At 43.8% G+C, this 14,527-nt stretch overlaps 1 protein-coding gene across 29 annotated transcripts in view; it reads left to right on the top strand.

The window, feature by feature from the left end:
- The first annotated feature begins 669 nt into the window (after positions 1-669).
- Positions 670-14,527, top strand: part of LOC110527922 (death-inducer obliterator 1) — a 28,767-nt gene continuing 14,909 nt past the window's right edge. For 2 of the 29 annotated variants that reach the window (XM_090241071.1, XM_036983400.2), the window contains exons 1-8: positions 2,247-2,350; positions 3,301-3,355; positions 4,905-5,018; positions 5,816-5,931; positions 6,211-7,432; positions 7,691-8,009; positions 8,469-8,675; positions 13,355-13,571. In XM_090241071.1, coding sequence (XP_090097197.1) covers positions 5,850-5,931; positions 6,211-7,432; positions 7,691-8,009; positions 8,469-8,675; positions 13,355-13,571 — 2,047 coding nt within the window. In that variant the 5' untranslated portion in view covers positions 2,247-2,350; positions 3,301-3,355; positions 4,905-5,018; positions 5,816-5,849. Of the gene's footprint in view, positions 969-2,151; positions 2,980-3,300; positions 3,356-4,904; positions 5,019-5,815; positions 5,932-6,210; positions 7,433-7,690; positions 8,010-8,468; positions 8,676-13,354; positions 13,572-14,527 lie in introns of those variants that run through there. The other 27 variants (XM_090241070.1, XM_036983401.2, XM_036983405.2 and 24 more) reach the window with 17 other exon arrangements.

Here is a 14,527-nt window from a genome sequence, read left to right as displayed (position 1 = left end):
ACTAGGTGTGAGAAGTGTGCAGAATGGCATGAGACAAAAGAATGTGTAGCATTGGGGAAAGAAGTGGTATGTGTTAATTGTAGGGGTGCTCATGGGGCTGGGGATCAGAAATGTCCCGTAAGAGAGTGGCAGGTTGAGGTTTCCTGGGTTAGAGTAGTGCAGTAGTTGTCATATGCTGAGGCAGTGAAGAAAGTAGAGGAAGATGGGTCAAGGGGGAGGGATCCTGAGAGGAATGGTGTGAGTAGTAGATCTGTACCAGTACAGAGATAAACCAGCAAGTGATATATGTTTCAGTAAGATTGGACTGTACTGCTGGGATGGAACGTAAGTCACAAAAAAAATGAGATTGTGATGGCAGCTGCAGAGAGGTATTTGGGTGTGTGAGACTTTGTCAGAAGAGTAGCAGGGTGTGTTAAGTGGTGGTGTCCCATCCTTTCAAGTTGTTGGCCTGCGGTAGGACTAAATAGATGTAAATAGTGGAGTAGGGTGATGTTTATTTATTATTATGTATATATATTTTTTTTGTGAGTGTAGTGTTAAATGGTAGGGTATTTGTTTATTTTTTTTCAAGCAAAGTATAAGGGAGTTATACTCCAGTCTAGTAGGTGGCGGTAATGCAAAATGGATTGGATGCCAATAGCCGTTAAACCTCATCGAATAATACAATTTAGCATCGGTGTGTTTTAGGACCATGCAGACCCGTCGGGTAGGCTGTTTGGTGGTTTCAGCTGGCTGAATTACAGTGCACTCGGAATCATGAGCCCCACCGTCTGCACAGTTGAAACATGGACACGTATTTTACATTTCTTACAGTGGTTTGCGGACAAACGCGCTTAAAATGTATCTTACATAACCAAGTTTCACATGCGTAGGTAGTTTCTTTAAAACAGGACAGACATACTTTTATTTTTCTCCATTCACCCTGCGGGTCAGACGCCGGCCACAAACACACCAGGAATTCTCTTCAGGTAGGCTGCTCAACCTGAACATCCGTCTTCACCTTTGAGATGACTCCTTTGACGAGTGCTCTACTCCTAGATGCAAAGCACGAAACTTGACTACACTTTTCCCAGCTCATCGGCAGCTTCACAATTTGACAACTCAAAATGGGTCTCCCACATATGCATGCTTACTCAACCAACGCATCCCAACACAAAACAAGTATCATTCATACACGTATCCTCCATTCAAGTTTTAGGCAACTTCCTTTTTGATCCAGTTTTCGACAATACTGTTATCCATTCAGGACGTTCATCTAAACCAACTTTGCTCGACGCACTGCTTAATTCGAACTCATCATCCACTTCCACCATCTCTCCCCCGGAAAATGTTGCTATTGCTGCGTACAAAACAAACTGGCAACTCGGAAAGATACAGGTCAAATCATTACGTCAGCGACCTTCAGGTCGGAGCTCTAGAAAGAGGCCCGATTCAGTTAAGAACAAACTCGTATTTACAATGACTGCCAAAACCGGACGACGCCGAGCCAATTGTGCGCCGCCTTATGGGACTCAATCATGGCCGGATGTCATACCGCCTGGATTCGAACCAGGGACTGCAGTTACGCCTCTTGCAATGAAATGCAGTGCCTTAGACCGCTGCTCCACTCCGTTCTCGAGTTGTATGACCGTTCAAATAGATGTTTCCCAGTCACCTCGTTTTATTTCGAGTTCCAAATTGTTTGTACTTATGTTTCTAAAGAAGATGAGTCGGTTAGTTGACACAACTACTTGTACATTTTTAGTTATAAAACGAAGAAAATATATTGATGGGTGTACGGCTCCTTCAAGCGTGTGCTTGTTGTGACTGTCATGCTGATATTGGCTACCTAGAGGTAGCTACTTCCCACGCCATTGCTGGACAGTTGTCAACATATTTTGGTATTACTTGTCAAGCGGGAGCTAAAGGGCACTTTGTCATCGTTGTTGCCGTTCATGCCCTCCCCATTGAGTGGTAGACTGTATGCCTGTATCAATGTGTAGGCTGCTATCTTGAAATAAAGTAATCTGAGAGGAAAATGGCCACGTAACTACCATCGCCGACACGACCATGATACACAGTACGAAGCACTTCAAATCCGTAGGCACAACACCAGAGGTAAGTTTACTATCGACTAATAGTGAAGCCCAATCAGTCAAGCGAAACGGTCTTGAGTGGCAAGAAACATACCCAATTAGCGGATTCACTTTACATACACCCATTCTTTTCGACACACCCACTCCCCGGTCGCCATTGGGCTGCAGTTACCCATACTTGAACTAGCGCGAGTCAACCAACACTACATGAAAATGGAGGTCTGAACGTGGACCGTGCAAGAACATAACGTCGAGGTTTACAAGTGGGTCGAATTGTACGTTATTTATCAAAACGATACTTGGTGAGCATTATTTGTAAATTGCAAGCCATGTTTCAATAATGTTTGTTTGAAATTATTGGATAGCTAACTAGTTGAAAGCTAGCGTCAGCTATCTTGGCGAAGCGCATGGTTGTGGCCTAGCTTGTTCGCGTACGTTACGCGTTTTGTAGTGACGTCAGTTACGGGTGATACAGCACGCTAATTAGTTAACTATATGTTCGTAAATGATTTAGCTTTAAACGATACCTTGTTTGTGTGTGCATTAATAACGCATGTTGTGTTGTGGCACGAGTTAATGTTGAGGTCACTGTGGTGATAGTTAGCTAATCCCAGCAAATGTCTAACGTTAACGTTAGGTTAATTTACCGTGTGACTGACTAGTTGCGCCATCCAACACGAGTCTCGTCGTTAGCTAGCATGGTAGCATGCCGTTTGATTTACCCACCGCGACCTAGCTATAGTAGCTCGCAATCTATGGTGTCGGAGTTCTCAGTGCACGCAGACTCCTTGCGACGTATTGGCGTTTCTTCCGTGTGGCAGCCACATTACGACGGTCAGGATTCTGTGCGGCCTGAAGAGCTATCCGGCATCTAGTTAGCACAGTCGGAATGAAATGACGTTAGGTATGTTTAAATAACAATTCCCCACGCTTTAGAATAACATTGTAACTCACCGAACGTTAGCTAGTTAACAATGTTGCATTGACCACCCCTCCCCCACACGACAACTGGGGTGGGTCTGGGAGTGTTTCCCCGCTTTCTCACGTGGCTGTGTGCGGTGACCATAGTCAGGGAACAATCTGTGGTGAACCTCTCTTTCTCTCACCCCAACATCGTAGTTCTTAAATAGTTTATGTTGAGTCACTGCTTCTTCAAATCTAGACATTTCAAATTCCATCTTGTTTTATTTTTTATAACGATGTTTCCAAATGGTATGGACGGTAGGAATGATCAGAAGGCCTGAAGTTACCACTGCCTTTTGTTTGCGCCCCATCTATTGGTGAGTTGTAATAATGTGGTGGGCCATTTTGCATTGCGTTTGCAAACCATCAATGTGTTGCTTTGGAGAAAAAGATACCGTTTCTATTCAGAGATGAGCAGTGAATATGAAAAAGATCAGACCAATTATTGAATGTTCAGTGAAAGTAAATGTCAATGTTTCCCTGCATGTGTGTTTGTCTGTCATTGAAACATGGATCAGGGTACACATTTAAAACTGAATAACTGTATTGTGCTACTTCGATTGAATCAAAAGCCAGCCCCAGAGCTGTACTAATGTAATCAAGTGGATTTTGACTTGACGTTTTTGGTGTGAAGTGTTTATTTGGTGTGGAAAGCGTTCAGTAGGATTTTACAATCTAGTTCACTGTCATTGTGCACATTATGGTGCAATGTTTCTTAATGTACCAATTCACAAAATAAAAATATGACCTACTTGTATTCCAAACAACCCCAACAAAAACTGCATAAATGGTGTCTCCATTTCTTGCTATATTTGTATATCCCCAATCCCCCCTTTTCATTGGGATATTATCATGCTGCATTGATATATTTGAATCACTCTTGCTGTAGAATGATAGTACCCATGTTTTGGTTATGTTTGTAAAAATCCATGCTCTTACCACAATTCTACAATTGCAACCTAGTTGGTTCTATTTATTCTCAGACATGTTTTCAAGATTGAGGTGTTGTCAGTGGGATTCAGGCCAGACTGCTCTTCTGAAAGTTGTACATGTATAGCAAGCTGCTTTGATCATGGGGAACATGTTCCACTTTGTTTATTTGAATAGGTTAAAAAAAATGTAGTGACAAGTTACTTTAGATACACTACTAGGAATGTTTTATTGAGCTGTGGATTGATACTTTAGCTAATTGTTTATCATGCTACAGAGTTATTGCTCAAAATAATGATTGAAATGCTACCGTTAGCTGTTTTCAGTTCAACTGCTCTGATTTTTAAGCAGGCCAGAATTATATTATTTTTGGGCAACATTTGTCACATACTGCATTCTGTTACTCAGGGGTAAGAGCATGCATGGTTTGTAACATGTAGGTCTACTTGTTGTGTTTTGTGTGATTTGATAGTGTAAACTACAATGTGGGATTTATGTTAGTTGGGATTGGGACACATTTTTTGTTACTCTGAATGAAGTTAGGTGGGGCTGATAATGATTACCTAGCCTCTTTCTTGAGTACTCCCAAAATCTTTTCTGACAAGTTGACTTTGTCTACCTTACATTGAACATAATTTGCAGTTGCAACTATTATTTTGCAACCCATTTATTTAAATATATCTGATTTGAAGTGAACTATCATGAGACTAAAGGAAGTCAATCTGATAATGGCAAATTGTCAGTGATGACATACTGTTTCAGCAGCTTCTTGAATTTTTAATCGGTGACCTATGATCTGAAGTCCCAGACATTGAACAAAGTTAGGAGTTGGCTGGGTGCCAATACGTTGTGATGTATTGTGCTTTTCAAGGCTGCATACTGTTGCAATTTCCAAACCCTCAAATACTTAACAGTTTTATTCTGACTTATCTACAGGTCCAAGATCCCACTACCAGGCCTGTGATGATTACTGATCAGAACCTGCTGTGTGCGGAATCTGAAATCATCAGATAAGCCCTCGGTCAGTGTCCCACCACTACAGATCAGCAGGTTGGCTCATTTTTTTTATTCTGTGAAAGGACAAATGCCATTTGACTTTTGTAAACCGTATTTGTAGTCTAGATGTAGTGTAGATGCTTGATGACATTGGAGTATTTTGCCTAATTAGTGAACTTCCTCCGATTTTCTGCGCTTCCAAAATTATTTCCAATAGTAGATCTCTTTTGTTAGTGAGTTGGGATGTATCAATGAGCAGCAAAGTCCCAAAATATGGCTTTGTAAAACCTGTGCATTTACAAATATTGTTCTGTGGAGGGGTTTTAGAATATTCAAAACTTTGTTACATGAAAATGCTCCTGCTGTGGTTTGGTCATCTGGGGTGGGCGAACTACGGGCTATATCCTGCCCACCAGCCGATTTGAAATGTGTCCTGCGGGGGATTTGGTTTTTAAAAAATGTGGAAATTGTAATGGACCCATTTATAAAGAACTGCCCTTCTCTGATGTCAAATCTTAAGTGTCAAAATCCAGATGTGGCCCCGAGCCAAAATGTATTGCCCACCCTGATATAGACTAACAACTGGAGCGTTATCATAACTACAGCAGCCAGCCTGCTGTAGCTTGTTTGTGGAAAGGAAGACATTTGGTATGAGAGGACTGCACTCGCTGTCACAAACAAATCTGGGATTTTTTTTTTTTGAAAGGGTTGTCTATGGATATAAAGAAAGTAGTTGTTCATGACAGTGCTGATCCAACCCCCCTCCCCAAAACAACCACGCACTTCAGTTAAATGGAGTTGAAGAGTAGCTGTCTCACAGTTCGTCTCTTGTGCTCTTCTCTTAACTGTAGATATTCTGTTTGAAAGTAGTGAGTGACTCCATCTATGGAGGAGAATGTGAGTCCTGAGCTCTCTCTAGCTCCTGAGCCAGAGCAGAGCCAGGACCCTATGGATAGCAGCTCTCAAGGTACCTTGGACTAGCTTCTTTTCCCCTTTTCAGTGAGGGGGGGGGGCGTCATGATTGTCTCACTTTAAAAGGCGCTGCACTGCTGGATCCTCTGCAAATCATTTGTAGGTTGTTAATTAGGGTATAGGGTCAGGATTGCTAGAATCATGACCAGCACAAGGGATTTCACTATCCCCTTATACGCTTTGAATACCTAATTAGCTTTCTAGTCTTTTGATTGGCAAAATCTGCTACTTTACCTAAATGTATTGTCCCTTAATGTGTCATTTACATCAACAGCTATTCTTGAGGACTATAAAGCCGAGAAGGAGGACGGAGAAGATAAAGACCAAGAGCATGGTAACAATGATACGGAGGAAAAGCTAGAGAACGCAGAGCAATCTGCTAAGACCACAAACGAGTTCAAGAAAACCTGGGGATTCCGACGGACCACCATAGCCAAGAGAGAAATGCCCGGAGACACTGCTGCTGAGAGCCAGGATGGCCATGCAGGGCCTGTACGTCGCAGTGGAAGGCAGGCAAAACGCACTGACAAGCTGGAGGAGTTCCTGCTCACCACCAAGAGAACGCGCACAGTAGGGAGGAGGAGTGCACCTGGCAGCATAGAGGCTGGGGATCCTCCCTCACAGACCCCTACAGATGCAGAGACGGCCTCCGAGGCCAGTTTTGACGGCAACGCAGAGGCCAAGTCTGTGGACGATAAGCCAGATTCTCCAGTGAGGAAGACGAGGAGCAGGAAGAAGACAACTCGGAAGGCTAAAGGCCGTGGCAGAAGCAGGGTTGGCTCTGTCAGTGATGATGGAAGCTCTGACAATGAGAAGTTTAGTGGTGATGCTCTCAAAGAGCTCCAGGAGGAGAAGGGTAGTGGGGATACACCCAAAGAGCTCCAGGAGGAAGAGGGTAGCGGAGATGCACCCAAAGAGCTCCAGGAAGAAGAAGGTAGCGGAGATGCACCCAAAGAGCTCCAGGAAGAGGAGGGTAGTGGAGATGCACCCAAAGAGCTTCAGGAAGAGGGGGGTAGCGGAGATGCGCCCAAAGAGCTCCAGGAAGAGGAGGGCAGCGGAGATGCATCCAAAGAGCTCCAGGAGGAGGAGAACGGTAATGGAGATGCACCCAAAGAGCCACAGCCCGAGGAGAAGGAGCAGCAGGACAATAAGACAACCAGCCCTGAGGAGGAAGAGAAGGATGACACAGTGCCGCCAGAGCAGGACTCTGTGAAGAAAGAAAAAGAGGAAGAGAAGGAAAAAAAGGGGTGCGTGGAGAAGCCCATAGACGCCAGTGGCGAGCGTGCCTCCAGGTCCAGGAGTCCTGCTAAGGCAGCTAGTAGGGGAACCACCCCCAACAAGAGAGACACCAAGTCCAGGGGAGGGATAAAGACCCGCAATGACCAGGAGGAAGATGAATCCCCATCGTCATCCTCGTCATCCAGTGACTCCGGCGACGATGAAGGATACGACCCTAATGCACTGTACTGCATCTGTCGACAGAAACACAACAAAAGGTATGCATTTGGATGTCTTTCAATTGGAAATCCAATGCCTCTAGTTCTTACAATTGCTCTATCTGATCCTTCATGGATTACCTCCGTTGCCCACCTACAAGGGGATGAGTGGTTAGTGATTAGTTGGCCGGAGTGATGTGCTTGACTTGTATTCTATGCTTTAGCAGCGACTTTGTTCCACATTGTTAACCCACTTTTGGACTAGCTATTTTTTCATATCTGTCTCTGTGCTCTGCTAAGTGTTCTGTGTGCACCCAGGTTCATGATCTGCTGCGACCGCTGTGAGGAGTGGTTCCATGGAGACTGTGTGGGCATCACTGAGGCTCGTGGACGTCTGATGGAGAGGAACGGGGAGGACTACGTCTGCCCCAACTGCACCACCAAGAAGAGTCAGACGGCCAAGCCCAATGGCAAACCCAAAGCAGCTGCCCCCGGGGCCCTCAAGGCCGAGCAGAGCCCCTCTGTGGCGGCTCCCTCAGCTGGGATGGAAGAAAGGGGTGACGACTTGGGGATCAAAGGGAGGATAGAGAAGACCACCAACCCCAGTGGGAAAAAGAAGATCAAGATCTTTCAGGCGGTAGGTTTCTGTTACTTTTCTCACAGCCCCGGTGGATGAAATCAACAAATGATCTATTCAGGCTTATAATGTCATGCCAATAATGACTTACTTAAAGATGTCTGAGAGCACCATATTAGGGATGGGCGTGAGTACTCGATTCAAGGTCTGTATTTGATTATTAATAATTGAGTACAAGCACTCAATGTATATGCACAGATATAGAGAATGTCAAGTGTAGTGAGAGAAATTCCTTTTCGGTTGTGTATCATAACCAGTAATTGGAACAACCAATGGTGTACCGCAAACTGTATTTCCATCAGCTTCTTAAATAATTGAGTATACGAACATACTTTCTTTGAAATGACCATCCCTACTCCATATGACAATTTGTATATTGTAATCCCTGACACTTTTGCCTGTACAAGAATCCGTCTGTGTTGCACTGTGCACCTTTGTGACCTGTTTGAATTTCATCAGGCGGCAGAGGAGTCTAAGCTGCCCAAATGCATCGGGCCAGGCTGTGAGAAGACCGCCCTGAAGGACTCTGTCTACTGCGGCAGCGAGTGCATCCTGAGACACGCCGCCGCAGCCATGGCAGCCAAGTCAATTTCTGAACCCAAGCAGAAAGATCAAGACAAGGCTAAGGGACAGAAAAAAACACCTGGTGCCAGGGCAACGACCAAGGTAAACAAAGGGTTCATAAGATGACAACGATGTTTATAACTTTTCACTGATCTTATTGGAACCAGTGCACTGGTTATTAATACAATGAGTGGAGCATAATTTAAGCCCAATATGTATTCCAATGTTTTTTGAAATAAGTTTTCTAAATCTGCCCCAAAAATGTACACCAATTTCTTATATGAAATTCTATATTTCTTTCTGTGAAATTGTGACTCATTACCAATGACTAACAAGGCCAGGCTAGATTTTTTTTCTTCTGAAATATCTGAGTAATTATAGTGAAATGACAAATGTCTGTTTACTTGCTAGATTATTTTTTCCTGGGTCATTGTTAACATTCATGGGAAGGTTGGCAATTGATTGCATCAGCAGGAACTACAAAACAGAATTCTGTTATGAGGAACATCTTGCCGAGGAGGGATGGGGTGACGTTGCCCCAGGAGAAATGGTGCCGTCAGAAAGTTTTCATGCCTTTTGACTTATTCTACATTCTGTTGCAGCCTGAATTAAAAAACACAAAAAATAAAAAAAAATATTTAAAAAAACATCCAGCCCATCTACACGCGATACCCCATATTTACAAAGTGAAAACATGTTTTTAGAAATTTTAGCTCCATTTAATTTTCAATAAATTAGCCATCTAAGTATTCACACCCCTTTGCTATCACCATCAAAATTTAGCTCAGTTAAAAACCTACACTGGTCCAAAAAGTTGCACCCCTTCCAAAATGGCCCGGGGGCTTTCCCATCCCTACCCGATATGCGTTCTAAAAAAATGTATAGACCTGGTCGGGTCTGCTCCAAGTGAGGGAAGCAACAGAAAAGTCAAATTTTAAGCTACTTTATTAGCCGGAGCTGATTAAGCTTGAGGTAGGAAGTGGTGACACGAGCACGGGCCTTGCTGTGTGTGTGTAGGCTACTGTGAGAGTGAGCAAGGGACACTGAGTGCAGGGAGGAGGGAGAAATGGCAACCACCAAGCCGACTTGAGCTATAGTAGACTAATAGCTGCCATATCTAGGTTATTTCATTCAATATGATTACGTAGTACCTGTCTTGACTGCATCAAACTGTGAGAAGCTACTCCATTCAGAATATTTAAGTAGCAGCCTACATGTTGGCTCTTGGTTGTTGTAGCCTATCCTTCAACTTTTAATTCCATCTTCCATTGATTTTTAGGTATCTCATAACTTTTGCCACACAGGGAGGCTCTGACTAGCCTATTTTCATGACTTATGATTGGCCAACAACAAGCTACACTCTCCACTCTTGTGAAAAGCAAGACCCGCAGCATAAATTATACAATATCGCTCTCTACTGCATTGGTCACGTTTGGGTATGTATGGGTCCCTCCTGACAAGCCAGTTAAAGTTACACTGACTTGTGACATTTATTTAGAATTCTGGCTCCGGACCCCCTCAGGTATTTGGGTAGAGGTGGATCCGTGACGACCTCTAGCACAGGTGCATCCAATTTCCTTTGATCAACTTGATTGGAGTCCACCTGTGGCCAATTAAATTCTTTGGACATGATTTAGAAAGAAACACACCTGTCTATATAAGATCCCACAGTTGACAGTGCATGTCAGAGCAGAAGCCATACCATGAAGTCCAAGGAGCTCTCCGAAGATCTTCAAGTTGGAATTGTGATAAGGCATATAGTATCTGGGGAAGGGTATAAAACGATTTCTAGATTGTTGAACGTTTCCAAGAGTAGTGGTCTCCAAATCTGGAACTACCCAGACTCTGCCTAGAGTTTGCCGTCCGACCAAAATGTGCAACCGGGCAATAAGGACCTTGGTCAGGGAGGTGACCAAGAACCCAATGAACACTCTGACAGAAATAGAGAGGGGATAACCTGGCAGAAGGACAACAGTCTCTGGTGAAGTGCTGTAATCTGGGCTCTATAGGTTAGTGGCCAGACAGAAGCCACTCCTGAGAAATAGGTACATGACTGCATGCCTGGAGTTTGCAGAAAGGCATGAGAAAGACTTGTAATTTAAGGCAAACGAGTCTGGTGTGATGAGACACATTTTACTCTGAATGCAAAGGGCTATATCTGGAGAGGAGCAGGCACAGCTCATCACCTGTCTAACACAATCTATACTGTGAAGTATGGTGGTGGTAGCTTAGTTACAGTTCATATAAGGAAATCGCTCAAATCATATAAACTCATTAGGCCCAAATCTATGGATTACACATCACCTGGGAATACGGAAATGCATTGGTTGGTCACACAGTGCATTTGGAAAGTATTCAGACCCCTTGACTTTTTCCACATTTTGTTACTTTAGTCTTATTCTAAAATTGATAAAATATTTTTCCCCCTCCTCGATTTACACACAATACCCCCACAATGACGAAGCAGGTTTTTAGAAATTTTAGCAAATGTATTACAAATAAACTGATCACATTTACATCGGTATTCAGACCCTTTACTCAGTACTTTGTTGAAGAACCGTTGGCAGCGATTACAACCTTGTGTCTTTGGTATGACGTTACAAGCTTGGTACACCTGTATTTGGGGAGTTTTTCCCATTCTCTGCAGATCCTCTCTAGCTCTGTCAGGTTGGATGGGGAGTGTCGCTGCACAGCTATTTTCAGGTCTCTCCAGAGATGCTCGATCGGGTTCAAGTCTGGGTTCGTGCTGGGCCACTCAAGGACATTCAGATGTGTCCCGAAGCCGCTCCTGCTCCGTTAATCTTTGCCTCGGTCCTGACTAGTCTCCCAGTCCCTGCTGCTGAAAAACAAGCCTTTCATCTTGCCACTCAACCATAAAGGCCCTGACCAAGACCCTTCTCCCCCGATTGCTCCATTTGGCCAGGCGGCCAGCTCTAGGAAGGGTCTTGGTGGTTCCAAATGATAGAGGCCGCGGTGTTCTTAGGGACCTTCGATGCTGCAGAAATCTTTTGGTACCCTTCCTTAGATCTGTGCATCGACACAATCCTGTCTCAGAGCTTTACGGACAGTTCATTCGACCTAATGGCTTGGTTTTTGCTCTGACATGCACTGTCAACTGTGGGACCTTTATTTAGACAGGTGTGTGCCTTTCCAAATGATGTCCAATCATTTGAATTTACAGCAGGTGGACTCCAAGTTGTAGAAACATCTCAAGGGTAATCAATGGAAACAGGATGCACCTGAGCTCAATTGTGAGTCTCATAGCAAAGGGCCTGAATACTTATGTAATTAAGGTATTTGATTTAACTTTTTATAAATTTGCAAACATTTCTAAACATGTTTTTGCTTTGTCATTATGGGGTAGTGTGTGTGTGTGTGTGTGTGTGTGTGTGTGTGTGTGTTGAGGAAACATTTAGTTAATCCAGCTTAGAATAAGGCTGTAATGTAACAATGTGGAAAGGTCTAGGAGTCAGAATACTTTCTGTTGTGCACTGTGCCTTAAGAAAAAGGGCCGTGGATCAGAACCTGTCAGTATCTGGTGTGACCACCATTTTTATCATGCAGCCTGACACATCTCCTTTGCATGGAGTTGATCAGGCTGCTGATTGTGTTCTGTGGAATGTTTTCCCACTCTTCAATGGCTGTGCGAAGTTGCTGGTAATTGGCGGCAACTTGAACACGCTGTCGTACATGTCAATCCAGAGCGTCGCAAACATGCTCCATGTCTGGTGAGTATGCAGGCCATGGAAGAACTGGGACATTGAACTTCCAGGAATTGTGTACAGATCCTTGGGGGCCGTGCATTATCATGCTGAAGCGTGAGGTGATGGCAGCAGAGGAATGGCACGAAAATGGTCTCAGGATCTCGTCACGGTATCTCTGCTTTCAAATTGCCATCGATAAAATGTTGTTTGTTCGTTGTCTGTAGCTTATGCCTGCCCATAACATAAACCCACCGCCACCATGGGGCACTCTTTACGGAGTCTTCCATCATCTCGGTGAAGTTGAAACTGGGATTCGTCCTTGAAGAGCACACTACTCCAGCGCACCGGTGAGCATTTGCACTTGGAATTCAGATCAAAACCTTGATGAGGACGACGAGCACACAGATGCGCTTCCCTGAGATGATTTCTGACAGTTTTTGCAGAAATTCGTTGTTTGTGCAAACCTATAGTTTCATCAGCTCCCCGGCTTGCTAGTCTCTGACCATCCCTCAGGTGAAGAAGCCGGATGTGGAGGTCCTGCGCCTGCATGGTTACACGTGGTCTACTGTTGTGAGGCCGGTTGGATGTACTACCAAAGTCTAAAAACAATAACGTTGGAGGCGGCTTATGGTAGAGAAATTGCATTTAAATTCTCTGCCAACAGCTCTGGTGGACATTCCTGCAGTCAGCATGCCAATTGCACGCTCCCTCAACTTGAGACATCTGTGGCATTGTGTTGTGTGACAGAACTGCACATTTTAGCGTGGCCTTTTTTGTCCCCCAGTACAAGGTGCACCTATGTAACAATCATGCTGATATACCACACCCGTCAGGTGGATGGAATATCTTGGCAAATGAGAAATGTTCACTAATAGGGATGTAAACAAATTTGTCTACAATTTGAGATTTTTTTTTTTTGCGTATGGGACATTTCTAGGATCTTTTGTTTCAGCTGATTGGACCAACAGTTTAGATATTTTTGTTCAGTATACATCCTGCATTACACAAATCAAGTTTTGCTATGGAACCTTTCCTGTGCCCTGTTACTGATTTTTGACTGAATGTCTCTTCATGCAGAAGAGTTCCACCACCGGAAGGAAGACCAGCAAGAGGTCCACAGAGGAGTCGTCGTCTGACAGTGAGGATGACAAGAAGGATGGTGATGAAGAGCAGAATGCAGAGCAGCAGCCACCACCACCCACCATGTCGTCCTGGTCCAGCGACCATAATTACAATGCAGTAACGCCAGAAAAGACTACACCCATAGCACCACCAACAGTGTTAAACAAAACGTGTATGTATCTCTTTGAAGGTCTTAATAATCCACTTTTAAACAATTTGTCGTCTCTCACTATAGGGGTTGTCAAGTGAGCCATCTGAATGTATTTGCATCGCTCTATTACGAGTTCTTAAACAAAACCACATTATTTTCCCATTGATAAATGTGGTTGCTGTTATGGCAACGTAATGCCTTCGATCAGTGGTGTCACGTTTATTTCATGGAGGGCCTAGCTTTAGTTCATCAATCAAGTACAAGGGAGGAGCGAAAACCCGCAGACACTTGGGCCTCTTTGGAATGAGATTGACACACATTAATGGCCCAGATCTTTGGGGAAAGCACTAATGAGAATGGGTCCCCAAATGTTTTTGGAGTTTGAAAGTGTTTCATGGTTACTTAGTCAGGTATACAGAGTTACTGAGTGGGTAAGTACACATTTCTATGAAAGGATACAAACGTGACTATTTTAGGATTTATTTCTAAAGCTGTGTAAAAAAAAAACAAAAAAAAACAAAACGGTAACCATGAACAAAGCAATGATTGGGGATTATTTATGATAATTGAATCAAAGGTTACTGTATGCTGTGCGAATGTGTGTTGGCACTCATGTGGTGCGTGTGAGAATCTCCACGTGCTCCTCCAAACTGCTGTTCATCTAGAGGCAGTCCCTCTCGAGCAGGTAGGTCTCAGCGTTTTTTTAAAGTTTTTAATCCTGGATTTATACAGGGAACTATACAGAAATACAGCTCACACTGTTGATGAATTGAGCTATAAGTATTCGGTGCAACCAAGGAAGTATTCACGATTAGCATTGTGAATGGTGTGCTGTTTCTTTATTGAATGTCATGCATCCAAACTCCCTCTGGGGCACTGGCGATAAAATAAAAGGTGTTAAGACAGATTTTTTGGAAGCCTTGATTGATTATATGAGGGGTCTCGGATTACTTAGGATGTCCTGGCCAGTTTCTCTC

Source organism: Oncorhynchus mykiss, chromosome 7 (genome assembly GCF_057628025.1).
Source record: "Oncorhynchus mykiss isolate SJ-2025 chromosome 7, ASM5762802v1, whole genome shotgun sequence".
In the NCBI taxonomy this organism is placed as follows: Eukaryota; Metazoa; Chordata; class Actinopteri; order Salmoniformes; family Salmonidae; genus Oncorhynchus; species Oncorhynchus mykiss.
This window is presented reverse-complemented; position numbering and strand designations above follow the sequence as displayed.